This window comes from Muscardinus avellanarius, assembly GCF_963383645.1.
Source record: "Muscardinus avellanarius genome assembly, chromosome: 2".
NCBI lineage: Eukaryota > Metazoa > Chordata > Mammalia > Rodentia > Gliridae > Muscardinus > Muscardinus avellanarius.
The window spans coordinates 102,242,284-102,260,709 of NC_137787.1; the positions used below are offsets into that span (position 1 = coordinate 102,242,284).

General features: G+C 38.4%; 1 protein-coding gene across 1 annotated transcript in view; it reads left to right on the top strand.

Annotated features, from left to right (window-relative positions):
- The window catches only part of NCKAP5 (NCK associated protein 5), a gene marked incomplete at both ends in the record, with an annotated part of 891,793 nt that overhangs the window by 696,128 nt on the left and 177,239 nt on the right, over positions 1–18,426 (top strand). Inside the window, one exon of the mRNA XM_080689066.1 lies at positions 431–550. Within this exon, the coding sequence (XP_080545192.1) occupies positions 431–550 (120 nt within the window). The remainder of the gene's footprint in view (positions 1–430; positions 551–18,426) is intronic.

Genomic DNA, 18,426 nt, shown 5'->3' on the forward strand with positions numbered 1-18,426 from the left:
TACCACACAAAAAAAGTGATAGTTTCTTTAGGTCATCAGATCTCTATTCATGGCAAAAGCATTGTCTTCCTAGGCGTGCTTTGTGAAAGCATTTATGAAGACACCAAAGAGACAAAATATATAAGTGGAAACTTAAATCGACTATGTTGCAAAGATATGCCATCTTCAAAAACAGCATGCTACATCAATGCATTTCTGATTTCAAGGTGCTTTTCCACCCTTAAATTGGTCTTCTGTCTTCTCTATACATAATTCTATGAGGCAATTGTCTATGGAAGAAAATGTTATTTGTGATTTATTTCTAATGACTTTGAAGAGTAAGAATACTATTTTTACTAATGTGTCTGAAATATATAAAATATGGGTATACTATGCAAAGATGTCTTTCAACTATAGAATTTCTTTTTCTCTTTCAATGTGTTTGTTGTAGGATCTAAGGGAAGAATGTGTAAAGTTGAAAACAAGAGTGTTTGATTTGGAACAACAAAACCGAACGCTAAGCATCCTATTCCAACAGCGAGTCAGACCAACTTCTGATCTGTTCCTGCAGGTATGTGTTTATGTGGAAAATAGTCTTTACTACTGAAATCCTATTGATAGAAAGTTGCTTAAGTTCAAAAATTACCAGCATCTCAAGGGGCAAGGTATATTGCATCAAAATCACAATTCTTTCCTATCTCAGGAGATGTCATTAAAATTGAATGCCTCTTAAATTCTTGACTTTTTAAAGCTACATGCAGATAAAGAAATGCACTAACAAAGAATATGGGCAAAAGGGAAAATCAGAGGCATCCTTCAGTAAACTAAGTGGCACCATGGAGTGGAGATAGGAAATAATTGACTGCACCGGGGACCAGTATTAGTAATCATGCACTCTGTGTAAAGCAAAGGAGAGTTTTATGTAATGTCAAGCACATTTATTTATTTCAGAGTCTTCATAATTAAAAATGCAGCTGAGATTGGTTTTTCTAACATCATCATTCCTCCTCCTCCCTCTGTTCCTCCTCCTCCTCCTCCCTCTGTTCCTCCTCCTCCTCCTCCTCCTCCTCCTCCTCCTCCTCCTCCTCCTCCTCCTCCTCTTCTTTCTCTCTTCTCTCTTCTCTCCTCTCTCTTCTCTCCCATCTCTTCCCTCCTCTTCCCTCTCTCTCTCAACACAACAGTTCCCGGATTCTATCAGCATTTTTGCAGGTCATCTTTCTGATGTTCTCATTGGACTCTCTCTTTCACTTGCTGCCATAGCATGGAAAGTTGGGGAACGTCAACCCACATGAATCATTTTGCAGCTGTGTCTCTGACAAACCACTTGAGAATACATGCTATGCCAAAGAAACCTGGATTAGTAAGAGGCTGCAGGGCTGACCTTTTCTATTTCCCATTTTTTCATCTATTAATGTGAATATTTTCTCAAACGAGCTCCCTTGAGCTCTGCTTGGAGTTCATCTGGGCTGAGCTGTCAGAGGGTGCATTCAGGATTCACAAGGGCAGTGTGCAGTTGACAACAGGAAACCCACAATAGTTTGGTCTAATTGGTTGAAAAGAAGGCCCTTTCTCACTCTCTTATTAACTAAACTACACTTTCCAGCACCAGAACCAATAGTCCTGTGGAGGCTATTTAAAGTTTTTGCCCTCACATGATACTATAATGCACCAATAAAAGCATTTTAAAAAGCCGGGCATGGTGGTGCATGCTTGTAATCCCTGCGCTTGGGAGGTAGAGACAGGAGGATCCCGCAGGTTCGAAGCCAGCCTTGCTGGCTTAAGAGACCCTGTTTCCAAATAAAATATAAAATAGGTCTGGTAGTGTAGCCCGGAGGTAGAAGGGTTCCATCCCCAGTACCACAAAAAAAAAAAAAAAAAAAAAAAAAAAAAAAAAAAATATATATATATATATATATATATATATATATATATATACACTCAGGAAAATAACTTAATAAAATGGATTTTTCTACCTAAAATTTTTTCATTAAATTAAAACTAAGTTCCTGTGCCTAACTTGCTGCATTCCAACTATACAAAAGCCACATGTGGCTGGTAGCTATGATATTGGGCATAAGTCGAATATTTCCACCATCATAGAAAATACTCTTGGACAGTGTTTTTTTAAAATGGTTGAGTCTGTGTTGTTAATTTACTATCTGAATTTTGGCACCAACATGTTAGGATTCCTCAGAGAAATAATTGGAAATTGTGATTCATTTCAAAGAAGGAAAGATGTTTGGTAAAGCTGAACATCAAAATGCAATTTGCCCCCAAATTAAAATAAAACAGCTCTCTGAATTACAAAATAGATCTCATCTCTTAAATTAATTTCCTCTCTGCTTTATCTGTTGAAGCATAATTCATAACTTATGACTCAAATATTATGGTGAAGGAAAGGAAGAAGTCATTTATATCTATTCTTTTTTCCTGATCTCAACCACAATAAATGTTTGTCATAGGGGATCTTGCATTTTTAGAAAGTCATGTTTCTTTTTCCATCTCATAATCAAGAGCCAATATTATAATTACTTTTAACAGCTGTTGCATGTTCATGAATTTTTCTGTTTTTCCTATTTCAACTCGAGGCTTTTCTGGAACAGTGTTTAAGGATCTGCAGTCCCTGTTTATGAATCATGAATAGTTTATGTGCATAGTAAACACATGTGCTGAAATATACTTAGCTTTTTCATTGGCTGTCACAAATGTCTTAAAATCTATGTTCAAATGACAGGGTATGATGTGCCAGAGACAGAACTCAGTGTTTCTTCATTGGGTGCTTTGAATCAACAAACTTTATACTCTTTTCCAAATAATTTTCACCACCAGCAGCCATTCTAATTTAAATAATATTTATAAAAGATAAACTGTTTAATCCTCCTGTAAAGATGAATGATAGAAATTTTGATGCCTTCCCTCTAACATCTTAGAGCTCAAAGTGACAAAGCATGGTGCCGGCTTTTCTGTTGGTCTGTTAATTATTCCACTCATAATGCTTTACTTTCTAGTGGTACTTTTGGGTTTAATCACAAATACATACCAATGAATCTTGTTTTAAATCTATGGAAACGTAATAATTATTTTTTTAGTGGAATAATGGATTAATGACCAACTCATCCTGCAATTGGCCATTACTTTGCATAAACAAAAGATAGCTTTATGCCTTCAGTTCTTCTGAGATTTTTTCTGACTCTGACAATTCTTGGGCACTAAGCACCCATGCAGGCTCACACTTGTGTTTAAGGATGTGGCAGGTTGAGTGCAACAAAGTCATCTGGTCCCAGATATTATACAGCCCACCCATAGACTCCAGATTCAGTATTGCAGATTTCTAAGTGTTTTTAAATTATCAAAATCTTGGGGTTATCATCTGCTAAAATGGCCCAATGATTCTGTATAATCTGAAGTAGAACTCTGGAAAGAAATCTAGAAAGAGAATTTTTAGCCCATTGTGATTTTTGTAGATAAATTATAAATAGTATAAAACAATAATTTGTTAGTGCCAATTCCCCCTCTAAAAAATAAAAAAGGAAGATGAGGCTATATGGATATTGTTTAGAAAATCATTATATAAGGGGGAGAAAAGTGATAGTAATGATTTTTAGTTGAAAGATTGTAGAAGGCAGGTAGCTGGGCACAGTGGTGCTTGCCTATAGTTCCAGCATGCAGGAGGACGAGGCAGTTCAAGACTGGCTTGGGCAAAGGGGCAACATAGCCATACCCCATTGCAAAATCATAAAACAAAAGTAAAGATTGGAGTAGGTGGGGGAGAGAAGACCTAACTTGAAATGAAAATCTTGAGATTGGTAGTGAACTTCTCTGATTCCAATTTCTAGAATTATATCTCTGGAAGAATAGGTTTTAACAAATTAGATTAAGAAGCACCCCTCTATTAAAATCAAGGATTTAAGCTAAATTCCAAAGATTTGAACAGTCAATTTGGCAAATAAAATAATGAAATGATATTATTTCAGGAACTGGAGTTTCTGCCTGATCTGATCTAAGCCTTTTTACCCAGATTAATCAATGATCTAAAATTAAACTGAACTACACCTTCAAATGAATGAATGTTGACTAGTAGTAAAATGCTCTCTACTAATGCACTGTGTCTCTTACCGATTGGCTTGAAAGCTCACCAAGAATAAGTTATGTTTGTAACTTAATTTATGTGAGTACTTGTCATGGTAATTATGTAATTAAGAAATTACTAATGTAATTTTATACATATTATATAAACCAATGGACTATGATGCAAAATGATAATTGTGTCCATAAAACAAAGCTGAGCCTTTCAAAGTTACTAAAAAAAAAGTCCATGATCAAATTAAATATAGGTAGGTAACTAGGAAGTTGTGGGAGACCATTGGAGAGATTATATTAAATGTAGATATTTTTATGCAAACTGCTTTTTCAGTGGTTTTATGCAAAATTCAAGTAATAGGATCGCCAGGCAAAGCATCAGCCTTAGCCATCACACCAGAATGTTACTGAATAAATAGTTCGTGCCATGTGTCAGGTACTATTCTACAACATTTATAGCATTTGATAATTAATAGATTCTGCTAAATCCCACAAGTAGCACCTACCACCTACCATCGCACTCACTTTACATTTGGAGACCCGGAGAAAGGTGAAGCCACACAGCTGATACTGACCAAGTGAGAATTTGAATCTCAACACCTAGTGAAATTAAAATGGACCCCACCCTATCCTCACTTCCTTCAGTGTTCCCTCTATGTGAGTAAGCAGAGGGACCATTTTGTTGATCTTCTGCTTTAAGTGAAATTTATTTTTCTATTTATTTATCTTACTGAAGAAATTTTATTCTGCTTAACTAACTTCTCAAAAGCTCAGTTGTTTTTTCCACCAATCATAGCACCCAGTTTTGAGAAGAATACAAAGTATGAGGTACAGATGTGCTAATTCATGTGAAGAAAATATAAAGCTCAATAAAAGTAACTATTATTTTCTCAAAATTGTAAATTTCTTAAGAATAAGAGTAGTATTCCATTTACCTTAGCATCATATGCACCTTATAACATGCTTGACAATTAGATGCTTGTGTGTGACTTTGAACAACGACGAAGCAGTCACTTTTTGTGTTTTGGTGGTACTGGGGTTCCTGGAAGCCCTTCTACCTCCAGGTTACACTCCCAGACCTATTTTTTTTTAATATTTTTATTTGGAAACAGGGTCTCTTAAGCCAGCATGGCTGGCTTCGAACCTGCGCGATCCTCCTGTCTCTGCCTCCCAAGCACGGGGATTACAAGTGTGCGCCACCACACCCAGCGAAAAGTAGTCACTTCTTAATTCTGCTTTTCTTCATTCAATTGGCACTGGGCTGTGCAGAAGCCTGGGGCCAGTGGGGACTGCCGACTGCTGGGGAATGTCTTCTTAAGGGGAAAGGAATACAAAGATAAACAAGATATGTTTTCACATTGTTTAAGTGACATTTTGATGAGCTGATGAACTGATTCACCTGTGACCACATTACATCAGAAGGCCTTCAGCAGTGCAGTTGGTGTGTGGAGCCTGCCCTGTTTGTGCATTTTGCAAAGGTCTTTAGTTTCTGGCATTTAAGATTCCCCCTCTCCTATGTGCTCTGCCTTTGTCTTGCCTTGACTACCTTTGTTAACATTATTCTCTTAGGATGTTAATCTCATATTTTCAACCTAAGACAGTTTTTTTTTCTTTTCCTTCAGATATAATATGAATACCATCTATATCCAAAGGCCAGATAGAAAGGGAAGAGTGTTAGAGTATAGATTCACATAAACAATGGAAAGTCTGACAGTTTAGAACCAAAGTGCAAAAGTTTGCTGACACTTCTTAGAGTGACTTTTCGCTAGTATGTTATGTTATAAAGTCCAGTGAGATGACAGGGTTTTAAAATTCTACCTACTCCTCTTTCTTTCTTTCATTCTTTTTCCCCCCTCTATATCTGTATTTTCAGAGTACAAATATATCCATGCATCTAATTTGGCAGGAGAGCACACACTCACATTTCCACGTTTGCCATAGGCAATACAGCCCCCTGCTGGAACCCAGTCCAATGCTGCCACCTCTCAGGGCCTTCCAGTGTCATGGTGGTCCTTAATGAACTTTTCCCTTGCTGGAGTTCGTGTTGTATTAGTGATCTATGCTACAGATGTGTGCAGCCTCTAGTCCTGCACAGGATTATGGAGTTCTAGCCTCTCATGGCAAGTCATCCAGAGACACCTAAGAAACTAGGGGCTTGTGGTTAACTTTTCATTTCAACTTGTTAACAGTCTTCTTAAGGACAAGACCTAAGCTGAATGTGGCTTTTCCTCTTCCTCATATACATATTCAGTGTGTACTCATTGATGCCTTAATACTTAAATACCTACTTTTTTCTTTAATTGGGGAAGGGATTCTCTTTGTGTGTATGTGGGTCTGGGACTGGAACCCAGAGGCATTTGACCTCCGACCTATATCCCCCCTGCCCTATTTTTTATTCTTTATTTTGAAGCAGGGTCTCACTGAGTTTTGAAGGGCCTCACTAAGTAGCTGAGGCTGTCCACAAACCACGATCCTCCAGTCTCAGCCTCCCGAATGCTGGGATTACAAGCATGCACCAACATGCCCAGCTGGGGAAGGGATTCTAACCCCAATAAGATTATACATTTCTTGAAGAGAATGTCATGCCTTCCATTTTTGTATATTTGTGTGCACCTGGATGCCCAATTTATATTTTTAAAATTTTCTTATTCTGATAGATATTAATGGACATTAATACTCTCTGCAAAGTTAATAGTTGCTAGAGTGTAATGGAAATATCCACACAGCACAACCTGAAACTAAACAATCAGATGAAGAACTAACATGGATATACCTTTTTTCAGACATTTGATCATACAGAGAAACTGGAAAATACTAGCCATACTATATATTTCTCAATGTACATATTTGGCTTCTTCAAAGTTCAACATATTTGTTCATTGGGTATTTTCTAATATATGTGGTAGAAGGAAGATGAAAATAAGAAACATCATTAAGAGCATTATAATTATATAGTAAAAGCAGTAAGAGGGGGTGGCTGAGTGAAGGAGAGACAAAAAGGTGGTTTGGTGATTCTCAAGTGTGGGCAATGGAAGCTTCTCATTCTGATCCACTGGGGCCTCTTGAGCCACAAAATAAGGAGTCAGTGCAGAGAAGAGGCAAGAAAATCCACACATGTTTAGAGCATCTGCCTGGCTTCCCACACTGCTAGAATATACGTTGTTCTATGAGTTTCTGTAATTGTTCTTCTCTGACCCTCAATTGCTTGTGTGCCAGCCACAGAGGCGCCAATAGCCCTGGCCTGTGAATGTGATATCTAATTTAGAGGAGCCCTCAGCGTGACAGGAGAAGTAGTTTTGTGACGCTTCAGAGATGCTGAGCGACACCAGGGATGGATGGCAGAATATCCCAGGCAATGGATCTGCCATCCTGCGCCATTAGAGAGCTTCGGTGGCCTCATTACAGGCAGGGGTCAAACATGAGGACACAGGGAGAATGTGTAGCAAGGATTCTGTCTCCCACACTGAGCACCGGAGAGGATATTAACCTGTCAGAGGTGCAGAAAGTGGCCTCTTTGAGAAGGAAGGGACACTTTGAAAGATCACACGGTTCCTGCCGGGTAGGGCTTTCAATGATGAGATGTAACACAAGACATCAGTCTGGGACCAAGTAAGTACAGCATAAAAGATCAGAAAGGATCTTGAGGGCTAGGGCAAGCTGAAATTTTTTCCCCTCTACATAATGCATCTATAGACTTACTTTATTCCCAGTAGCTTTATGTTTGTTTGTTCGTTTGTTTGTTTTTTCCTGACAAATTCTTTGCTCTATCCAAGCAGAAATACTTTCACTCACTGGAACATGACATAGTATTTCCTTCAGCTCTTCCTTTCTGTGTGTTATTTTTCTGTTCATGATACTTCTCCACCCTCACCCCTCCCCTGCCACTCTCATTCATAAAAAAAAAAAAAAACATAGGAACACCAGAAGTATGTCAGTGCTAGGGACTCTGTTCTGAAGTGAATTTCCTCAGGAACTTGTGGTCTGTTAGTAAGGATGAAAGCAAAGAGATGTGTCAAGGGTCACCTGGCTGCAGGGGCCAGGCTAAGACAGGTGGAGGCCTCCCTGCCTCGGCAGGGTCTTGGCAAGGCCTGGCAGAGGAAGCCCTGCCTCAGCACAAGTCTGGGTGCAGGAAAGGAATAGAAGTGCCAGTCAGGAGGAGCAGGCACTGGAGGGGCTCACTCCTCCTCCCAGGCCTCTTTCTAAGTCATATGCTCCAGAAATACTCCTGAAGGAAGAGCTCAGGTGCTCCCCCTCCTCCTTCAATCTCCTGCACCCAGGCTGCTCATTGAGTTCTCAGGCTGTCTTGATATGTTATCTCCTCACTATTTTACAAAGCTTTTTGTTTTTCATGTGTTGTCTCTTCATTCCCAGAACAACTGAGGGATATTGTTTGTTTGTTTGTTGCACAAGTCCTGTCTGTGTGCCAAGACTAAATGGTGTGTTGTGGTCAGTTGACTGTCAGGTTTGTTACAGATGGTTCCTCTGATTTGTTACAAAAAAAGCAAGGTCTGATTTCTACTCTTGACTTGCTCACTGAGCTTTTCTTTACTTAGGGGCTTTTGATATATTGATCTTTGAATCTTGTCAGTATATAACTTGAACAAAAGTGATTCTTCCCAACTGTTGATTGAATTAATTATGGAATGAACCAGTGGGGCAAAGGGAAAAGCTTGTATTCAATGAGACAGAGGTAGATGGCTTCATAAATGAAGTGATTACAAGAGATGAAAGGGAGGAGGAGAATGAGAGCCATCCTTAGGGTAGGTACTGTGTTAACAAGATGAAGAAGGGAGACTTTGTAATGCTGTGTTGATATGTCAGGATGATTAGAAGAAATTATCCCCTCTTTTAAGCAAGTTCTAAGGTTTTTATTGTTGTTACTGTTGCTGTTGTTTGTTTTGAATTTTTTTTTATTTCCAGTTGCCACTGAGACTCAGACATGAATTCCATCTTGGTTCCATATAACTGTTGGGAATGATACTCCATGGGAGTCCTTTGGCCAGAGGGACATATGTTTCTATATTGTTTCATGAGTATGAGTTTTGTCTCCCATCCCAACCACCCTCTCCCTAAATGTGAAGCTACCTAATGGAAGTCAGTTGACCTCCTGTTCTTAGCATCCTCCTGCAATGAGATACAGCTCAAATATGTTTTAATTGCTTTCAAGAGCACAAGGTTGGCTCCACTTAAACCATCTTCTCGCCAGGGACGATGACAGACTCCATGTCCTTCAAGAGCTGAGCCAGGCAAAGTCATAATAGAGGAGGTCACATGGACCTTGGCCAGCACTAGCCCTCACAGCGATGTTGTGAAGTATTCTCATGACTAGGATTTTTAGAAGCTGGAAGTGCAGAGTTTTGTGTGCACCCTCTCAATTTTTAAACATTGGAAGACACCTGTTTTGAGCTTCTTCTTAGCACTTCAGAAACCCAATAAAACATCTGTGGGCCAAGATTGGCCTGCAATCTGCTGGTCTTTCTCTACTCCCATAATGGTGGATTCTCATTTAAAGCATGGTACATATACTCAGAGCAGCTGGGAAGCAGGCTTCACAATCATATTCTTAATCCAGCCAGCAAATATCACTTCATTCTTTTATCAAAAATTCATTGTTCCTGGCACTCTAGGAATTCCTGAGAACGCACAGATGACCAAGACACAATTCCAGACCCAAAGAGTGGAGACAGGATAGTACAAAGAGTTGTAAAATAGAGTAGTAAAAAGGGTCCTAAAAAGATATAGCAATGCACACTATCAGGAGGCCAAGAAGCCTTCTAGGAAGAGGTAACAACTAAAATAGATGTTGAGGGAGAAGAGGAGTTTGTTAGAGTAACAAGGTTCTAGAGAAACAGTTTGTTGACTCCATTCAGGTTTAAGCTTAGTACTGGGATTTATGTTCACATTAATCCAGGTCCTCGCTTTGATCATACATATATAATTATAATGTTGTTTTATCCCAGTTCTGTCTTGTTTGGCATTCCCAAGCCCTGCCAGACAAATCAGATTAACTCCTTAAGTTCCATAGTAAAACAAAAACTGTGGGGAAAGTAACACCTACTGAAATCTCTGTCATAGTAACCTTCAATAACAATTCTATCCAACTCTTACATCCCAGAAAGAATCTAGTTAAGCTGAAATAAGGAGCTGATTAAAAACATAAGAGCTCTCTGTGTCTAAGGTTTGTTGTTTTAAGGATTCTAACATTAAATGGAGGTCCAAAACCTGAAAATAAATCAGCATTATATTGTAATAGACTAAGCAATTGAATTATAAGTTCAAGAAATGGACTCTGTAGCATATAACAGCTAGGTGCATATATATATATATTCAGATTTCAAACATATAAGAAAACCCAATTATACTGGATTTAGTAAATTTTATCCAGTAATTTTTTTTCGTTGCAACCTTAAAAGTTCTCCCAGTAAAAATTGTCATTAAGTATTACATTTTTATGAATTTGGGATAAATGTGAGAATTTGGGAATGCAAGAGGCAGAAAGTACTGAGAAATGAATAACAATGTTTACCAGGGGATTTGATTATGCAGATTGGAACATTAATTTCTTGGCACTAGAAGTCACAGAACATCCTTTGCTACCAGTGATGTCACACCAGGGAAATCTATTCCTGGCCAGAAAAAAATTAAGTAACCCAAACTTTCGCATAAAGGTAGGTGTTTTCCAGCATTGAATGGCAGATCTGGCTATGTTATGTCATCTCTTTTACCAAGAGTGTACACTCGTCTTAGAGCAGCCCTGACACACTCAGGAGCCTTGTTCTGGAACTAACTACACAGCAATGCAGTCCTTTCAGCTCTCTCAGAAACTCTGAAATGAGTCTTTAAACTGTCAAGATGCAGCAGAGAAGATGATCTTCCCAGTCCTCAGTTCTGGCTGAATATGTCAGACAGGGAAGAGGAAGTTGGGATATAAACCAAGGAGGATATCTTAGCATCCAGGATATCTTAGCGAAGCCCACCCAGAAATGCTGAGAATCCTCTGGAGAGAGAAGTTCAAGCATGTCATTGAAGGCCCATGCTGGTTGGGATGGTTTTGCAGTCAGCACTCTCACTGCTGTGACAAAAACCAAAACCAAACCCAACAATACCAACCTAGAGAAAGGAAGATTTATTTGCTCACAGTTGTGAATATTTCAGTCTACGAAGGGCCAGGGGAGACCTGGGGAGCTCAGAAAATGGTGATGGGAGCAGAAAATGAACATAAAAGGGCTCTTCTTTCACATCAGAGGTCAGATGCAAAAGAGACTGCGAAAGGGGGTTCATAGACACAGGTACAGTCCCCAAGGCCACACCCCCAGTGACGCACCTCCCCCAGTTATACCATACCTGCTTAGGTTACCACCCAAAAAATCCATTACAATGAATTAATCCACTGATGTGACTAGAATCCTCATAATTCAGTTTTATCACCTCTGTACATTAATACATAAACTCTTCAGGGGACATGACATATAAAAACTCTAACAGATGATCAGATCCTAGTGGCAAGTGAGATTAGCCTTAACTGGTACCTGGACTGCTGCAGCCACTCAAAAAGACATGGTAAGACTGGGCCCACAGTAGCCTCATAAATGATCAGAGATGAATATTTTCTTCACTTGGTGCTCTCCCACCCCAGTTTCATTGATTGGTAATTTGTACCTAGCTGTATCAGAACAAATGAATTTGGCTCTAAGGCAGAAAGACACTCCTCATTCCCACCTACTACCAGACACAGAAGCACACAGAAGCCCAGGTCAGTTTTTCAAAATCTCTGATGGAAACCTTGAGCAGGTGAGGAAGGAGGCCACTTTTATGAGGCCTCAAATACCAGGAAATATCACCAAGTCATTTGGTGGTGAATTCATGTTCGTACACTTGTGCCCTTGCTGCCTCCCTTTCCTTTAAGGTAGGTCATTCTCTTACCTAGGTCACTTTTTCTGACAATCATTGTCATCCTCACATCTGAAAATCAACAACCAAAATAATTCTTCATTTTTCTTGCTGGAATTAGGGACAGTTTCCTGTATGTCACAGACTCTTCTGCCACTGTCTTGGCTTGCTGGTGAACTGAGGCAGGCCATATAAATATGTTGCCACTACTTCCTGCTATATGCCATATGCTGAGGTTGATAATCCTCCGTCCTACCTCTCAGTTAGCAGGACCAGGAAAGTACCTATCTGTGAAGCAATGCAGAGTGATAGCAGTGGAATTCATGCAGGGTTGCCATTTAGAGTAGTGCCTATGCTTCTGTCAGCATAGTGTGGGCTGCACTGAGGCTGCAAGGTATGTTACTGAAACTGGGTTAGGGTGAGGGCCCATCATGGAGTTTTGCACATAAGTACCTGGTAGTTAAATAAAGCTATGAGGGTACTCTACACCTTGTTAGCAAGAGGTCACCTCACTGAATCCTTACAATAGGGTCTAGGTTTTATTCTATTTTTCCAAGTAGGAGGATGAAAGTACTAGAGGCGGATGCATCTTAGCCAAAGTTTTTCTGGCCTAAAGCTTCCTGCCCTGAGTGACTGTTTTCTGCCCAGGCCCTCATTTCCAGTTGTCAGTTTCAATGCTTTTTCCTGGCCTGTATAAGGAAAAGATGTGGCAATAGCTTTTAGCAAATCAATCAATTAAAAGGCATTTAGGGTCTGTTTGGACTTGGCAAATTGCTATACTTTGTACAAATCAAGTTAAATACATTTGGTAATGTCCTAATAATCTGAGCTACAGACAACACCATCATGAGTATAAGAGATATTTTTCCCTGAATAAAGATGTGAATCTAATAACTTAGTAATATGATCAAAACACTTGCCCTAGAAACATGTTTATGCCAAGGTATAATAGAATCATAGAATATCACATCTCAGCTTTCAAGATCATATGATCTAGCCCAATCTTTCATTATTTGACATGCAGATCGATCTGTGCCTTGCACAAGGTCACACAGTGTGTTCTGAGTACGGTAGTGACTATGATCCAGGAGTCCTGAGTCTTAGCCCTGTGTACCTTCTACTAGCCCATGGGCTAATAAACTTGAAATTTACCTACATTGAGGAAGAGGGAGAGCTTGGCATGAGAAATGTGATTTCATTCTGATGGATGGATTTAAGAAAAGGTTCTCATGGTGAGAACTGACTGAACCCGCTGGACATGTTGGAGAGGACCATGGAGGTTAGAGGAGGCAAGAAGCTACTGTGTAGAACAGCAGAAAGATGGCAAAGATCTGAGCAGCCTGAAGTCATCTCTGCCACAGTTTGATTGGGTGAAGTTGGGCAGATTCCTGAAATTCCTAGAGCCTTGATTTTTCCATCTGGACAAAGACAGTATGTCTAAATGCCTAACACAATGACTGCCACATAGCACAAGTGGCCATACGCTGCAGTTTTTTCTATTCTCTTCCTAGGAGACTGGTGCCCAGTGTGTGTATGTCAGGGGATGAGGGGGAGGTATAGCAGGTGACCTTGTTTGTGAGAAACAGTGGCCTGAGGGAAGGAGGTAGTAAGCCCCAAATACACTATATGAAATCAATTTCTCTTCACTGTTGACTTGCTGTAGGACTTTTCTGGAAATTTGTATTTCTGGGGATTCTGTGGGGATATTTAGCTTATGAACTTTTAGTTCCTTATGGACTTTTAGTTCCATGACTCCGAATAAGTTTCAGCAAGAATATGTGTGTAAGATATGCTGCAGTTGGAACATTAGAAATCCAGTAGATTAAACCATGTAATCTGGTGGTCAACTTTCAAGGGGTGGGAGGCTATGGCTGGATCACAGAAGCCTTTGAGCATCTGAGCAGAGCAGCAGGTTTACTCCCTACCACACAGGGCAAACAGTTCAAGATGTTCAGGGAACTTGCAAAGCTTACTAAATTTTTAATTAAGAAATTAATCCTAAATTAGGATTTAATCCACGATGGTGATCTTGACCACTACCGCACTTTTGCCTTTTTATTTGCATTGTGTTGACCACTTTCTGTTTTTTGTCCTTCCATTCAGGCCTGCTTTTATACCCTGAGTATTCTGTATCCCTGAATATCTGCCTTTGTGAATTCAAAGTATTAATCCTCCTAAAAGAAAGAATTGTTTTTAGCTTTTACTTCTTATGATTGCTCTTTCCTCCTAAATAGCTAAATATAAAGGAGGAGTCAATAAGAATAGTTTCATAAGAGCCACGTTGCATAACAGGGAAAATAATGAGAACTTCAAAGTAAGACGCATTGTGTGCTCTGTGACATGAGATGCAGACAGATGTTTTCATGTAAGTTCTGCTCATATTTCATTGTTACATTTGATGGCTGTTCAAAGCAGGCATTGAGATTCTTGAATTAACGCAAAGATCTCATAATTATATGAGTGCAAAAAGCCATTACCATTAATGATGCTACGGAATTTGCCATAAAAACAAGGAAAGTTGAAATGAAAAAAGGTAATATGCAAGCTGATGCCTCAGATACAAAATTTTCTCCTCATTATAATATTATGTCCATTGCTGCAAAGGAGAAAATAACTCACTGCATTAATTCCCTATCAGAACAGTGTTTGAGATGTTCATGTGTGCCCTTTGTATATGTAGATGGATTGCCACAACTGATTGTTCAGAAGATGCCAGGCTTTATTTTAGTAGCTAAAGTTTGCTGCTCTTCTCTGACCAGGCTGTAGAAACACTAAAGATCCACATTAACATTAATTTTTGACTTCTCAAAAGCAATTTTCTAGCCCTTGCCCTAGTTAAGAGGGACCATTAAACCCATCCTGCATATAGTTGTGACCTGTTTCTAAAGAACATTCCCATCCACCCCAAAACAGTCTTCTATATTTTCTCTTTCAAGTCAATCCCCATCAATCCTCAGCCCCAGGCAACTACTAATCTGCTTTCTCTTACTAGTTTTGTCTTATCATGAGTTTAATATAAGTGAAAGTATACATTTTGTACTCTTGTATCTGGCTTATTTTGCCCCACCTGTAATGGCTTGTATCAGGAGTTTTCATGTTTTGATTTTCAGTGGTATATATAATGAGTAATTTCTTGAATGTGCTCATGTGATATACATTATGATATGAGGCTATAATGCACAAAAAAACACACATAATAAAAAGAAAATGTTTAATAAGTCATGTTACCAAATACATTTGTGTCCTGGTTCATATTTAGAAATTCTATGCCAGGACTCTGAACGTTTGCATCATTACCAAATTGGAAGATAGGTGCCTACCTTCTAGCGAGATTCCAAGAAAAATAATACATCTAAGAAAGGGTCAGCCGGGCGTGGTGGCACACGCTTGTAATCCCCACGCTTGGGAGGCTGAGATAGGAGAATCGCACAGGTTCGAAGCCAGCCTCAGCTACTTAGGCTCTCAGTAACTTAGTGAGACCCTGTGTCCAAATAAAATAGAAAATAGGTCTGGGAGTATAGCCTGAAGGTAGAAAGCCTCTGGGTTCTACCCCCAGTACCACAAAAAAAAAAAAAAATCACTAAAAAAAAGAAAGAAAGGGTCAAACATGGACTTGGAGTTCAGTGCATCCAGGTAAATCTTTGCTAACATTGTGACCTAGGGCAAGGAATTTATTCTCACCAGACTTTACTTATCTCTTCTGGGTAAGGAGGAAACAAATACTGGCTTCCTGGTTGTGGTGTAGGTATGTTTTAGAGTTGAGTTAACATACATGAAATACTTCATACAATGTATTGAGATACTTGTAAAAGCTATTTAATTATGTTATTTATTATCATTTTATTCCATTTTATATTACTTTTGTATCTCTTTCCATGCTGAGTCATTTTGGGGTTTACTTACTTTTCACTGATTTCTATTCTCAAGCTTTTAGATAAGTGCCTTCAGCTGCTCTGTAAATACTTACCTAGGCTATAATATAAAAACAACAATTTCCTGCCTTTTAAAATATACATTTAGCCAGACGTGGTGGCACACATTTGTAATCCCAGTACTTGGGAGGCTGAGATAGGAGGATCATGGGTTCACGGCCAGCCTCAGCTACTTAGTGAGGCCCTCCAAAAATTAGTGAGACCCTGTTTCAAAATAACGAATAAAATACATGGCTGGGAGTATAACTCGGAGGTAGAATACCCCTGGGTTCAAAGCCCAGTACCAAGAAAAAGTATACAATTAAAAACACATGATATCTTCATGGCATAGAATTTTACTCCACACATATTCCTAAAATGCTACATAGATCATTTCATGGACTAATGAGATGGATAAAGCATTGTGTAGATAATTATACAATTTGTCAGGAGGCATAAAGAAAGCAATGTTACTAATCCTATTTATATCTTGGAAATTGTAATGCTCATTCTAGAAGCTCATCCAGTTCATGCTCTTAGAGCTAAATTGTGTAACCTTAGACAAGTCATTTTAGCCATTTAGGTCTCAGTAGGCTAAGTAAGTTATTTAACAAAGAACCAGGGAAACTTTTTTATTTTCATTTTCCCATTTTATTTGTGCTAAGGAAAAGGGATAAGAGATGAGCATGGGATAGGTGGATTCATTGAATATTAAGGGTTAGCATGAAATAATATTAAGAAAGAAGAATTATGTTTGACACTAAGGTCTAAATCTCAATTCTTAAAGTTTATTTCTAAATCCAATATATCTAATTAAATGCTTATTACTATAATATAAGATTATTTTTACCAAGAAGGAAATTGTGAAGAATTTTTGGAAATTTTGAAACTAATAAGTTTACCAAGGTAGACTGATAGTAGAACAGCACACAAAAGCTACTACATTTTTTATATATCAATAAAAAAGAAAGGACAGGTTTTCAAGGGGTAAAAAAAAAAATTAAAGAAACTACAAGGAAAACAAGGGATTGTTCATATAAAATATAGAGTATACTCTTTTGTTAGCTATGTGATCCATGGTTATGATAGTAATGCAATCACTGTCCATTTAAATAGTGATTAGTAATGACCATGCTGGGAAGATAGAAATTGGCAGCAAGAGGGGAAGGCCTTTGTCCTTATTTACCATGATGGATGTCAGTGGATGATGTCAAAAGTTGTCAGGCCCAAAAATAACAGTGTAACATGTTACCACAGCATATTTGAGAGGTAGAATATGGTCATGGTTAAGAGCATACTGCCTTGATTTGCATCCTGGTTCTGCAACTCCCTTGCTATGTGACCTCAAGAAAGCTTCTTAACGTCTCTGTACCTCAGTTGTCCCATTGATAAAACAGGATAATGAGAGTTAAATAACTTAATAGATGTATATATGCTTCTCAACTTGCAATGGAATTATATCCTAACTAATCTCATCCTAAATCGAAATATCAAAAACAAAAGTGTGTTAAAAATACCTAACCTACCCAAAAGCCTAGGCTAGCCTACCCTAAACATGTGGAAAACAGTTAAATGAGTCTACATTTGGGTAAAAGCATCTAACATGCAAGCTATTCTATAATAAAGTATTGAATATATTCCATAATTTTTTTAAAAGACCAAAAGTCAAGCTTCAAAGTATGTCTTTAAATGTGTATGGCTTCCATATTATTCTATAATCAAAAACCTTAAGTCAAAACATGTATCAGGAGCCTTCTGTATACATTTAGAAAAGTGTTTGATATTCAGGAATATTGAGCCTTAGCTGTAATTATTTTCCCCAAATCTGAAGCCAAATTTTATGGTGATGCCCGGTTGTAAGATATAGGACAGAAAGGTAGAAAAAGGTAAGAGACTTCTATTGTTTGCTTCAATTACAAACCCTTTAATCAAAGTTAACTTTTAATATTTTTTGTACTTGACTTGGATAAAATAAAATTAATTGATGTAAAATTAACTGGCAGTTGAAGATTAAAAGAAAAACTGAAAATGGTGCTATGATAAGTATAATTTGAATGAAAGTTGGAACAAAGAGAAGTTAATCAACCCATTAAAGGCAGAAAAGTGAAAAAAAATCAACACAGACATCTCCAACAAAGAAAGAAACATGACGAGGTCTGATACGGGAGGGAAAAGAGTAAAAGTGCAGATAAGTGACATTAGAAATTAGAAAATGGTGTGAACTACAGATAAGGAGGGTTTTATACCAGTAAAATTAAATGCTTAATGTTCTAAAGAAGATAAAAGGCAAGAATCCTCTCAGGAGAAAGTAGGAATCTTCAGCCAGACAGTGAATGGAGAAGCGTAGGTGACAAAGATGTACCCCTAAGAGAGTAGCCGATGGTTTCCTCAGGACAACCTTGTTTGACACAGATACTTTTCGTTGTTATTTAACCTATTTCAAATAGAAAGTTTCCTATCTCATTCCAAAAGGTTGGCCCAATCCATATATTGAAGTTGGACACAAGGTAGCCCGCAGAAATAAAATGTTAAGTCCCTCACTTAGAAAGACCTGGAAATTGTCTAA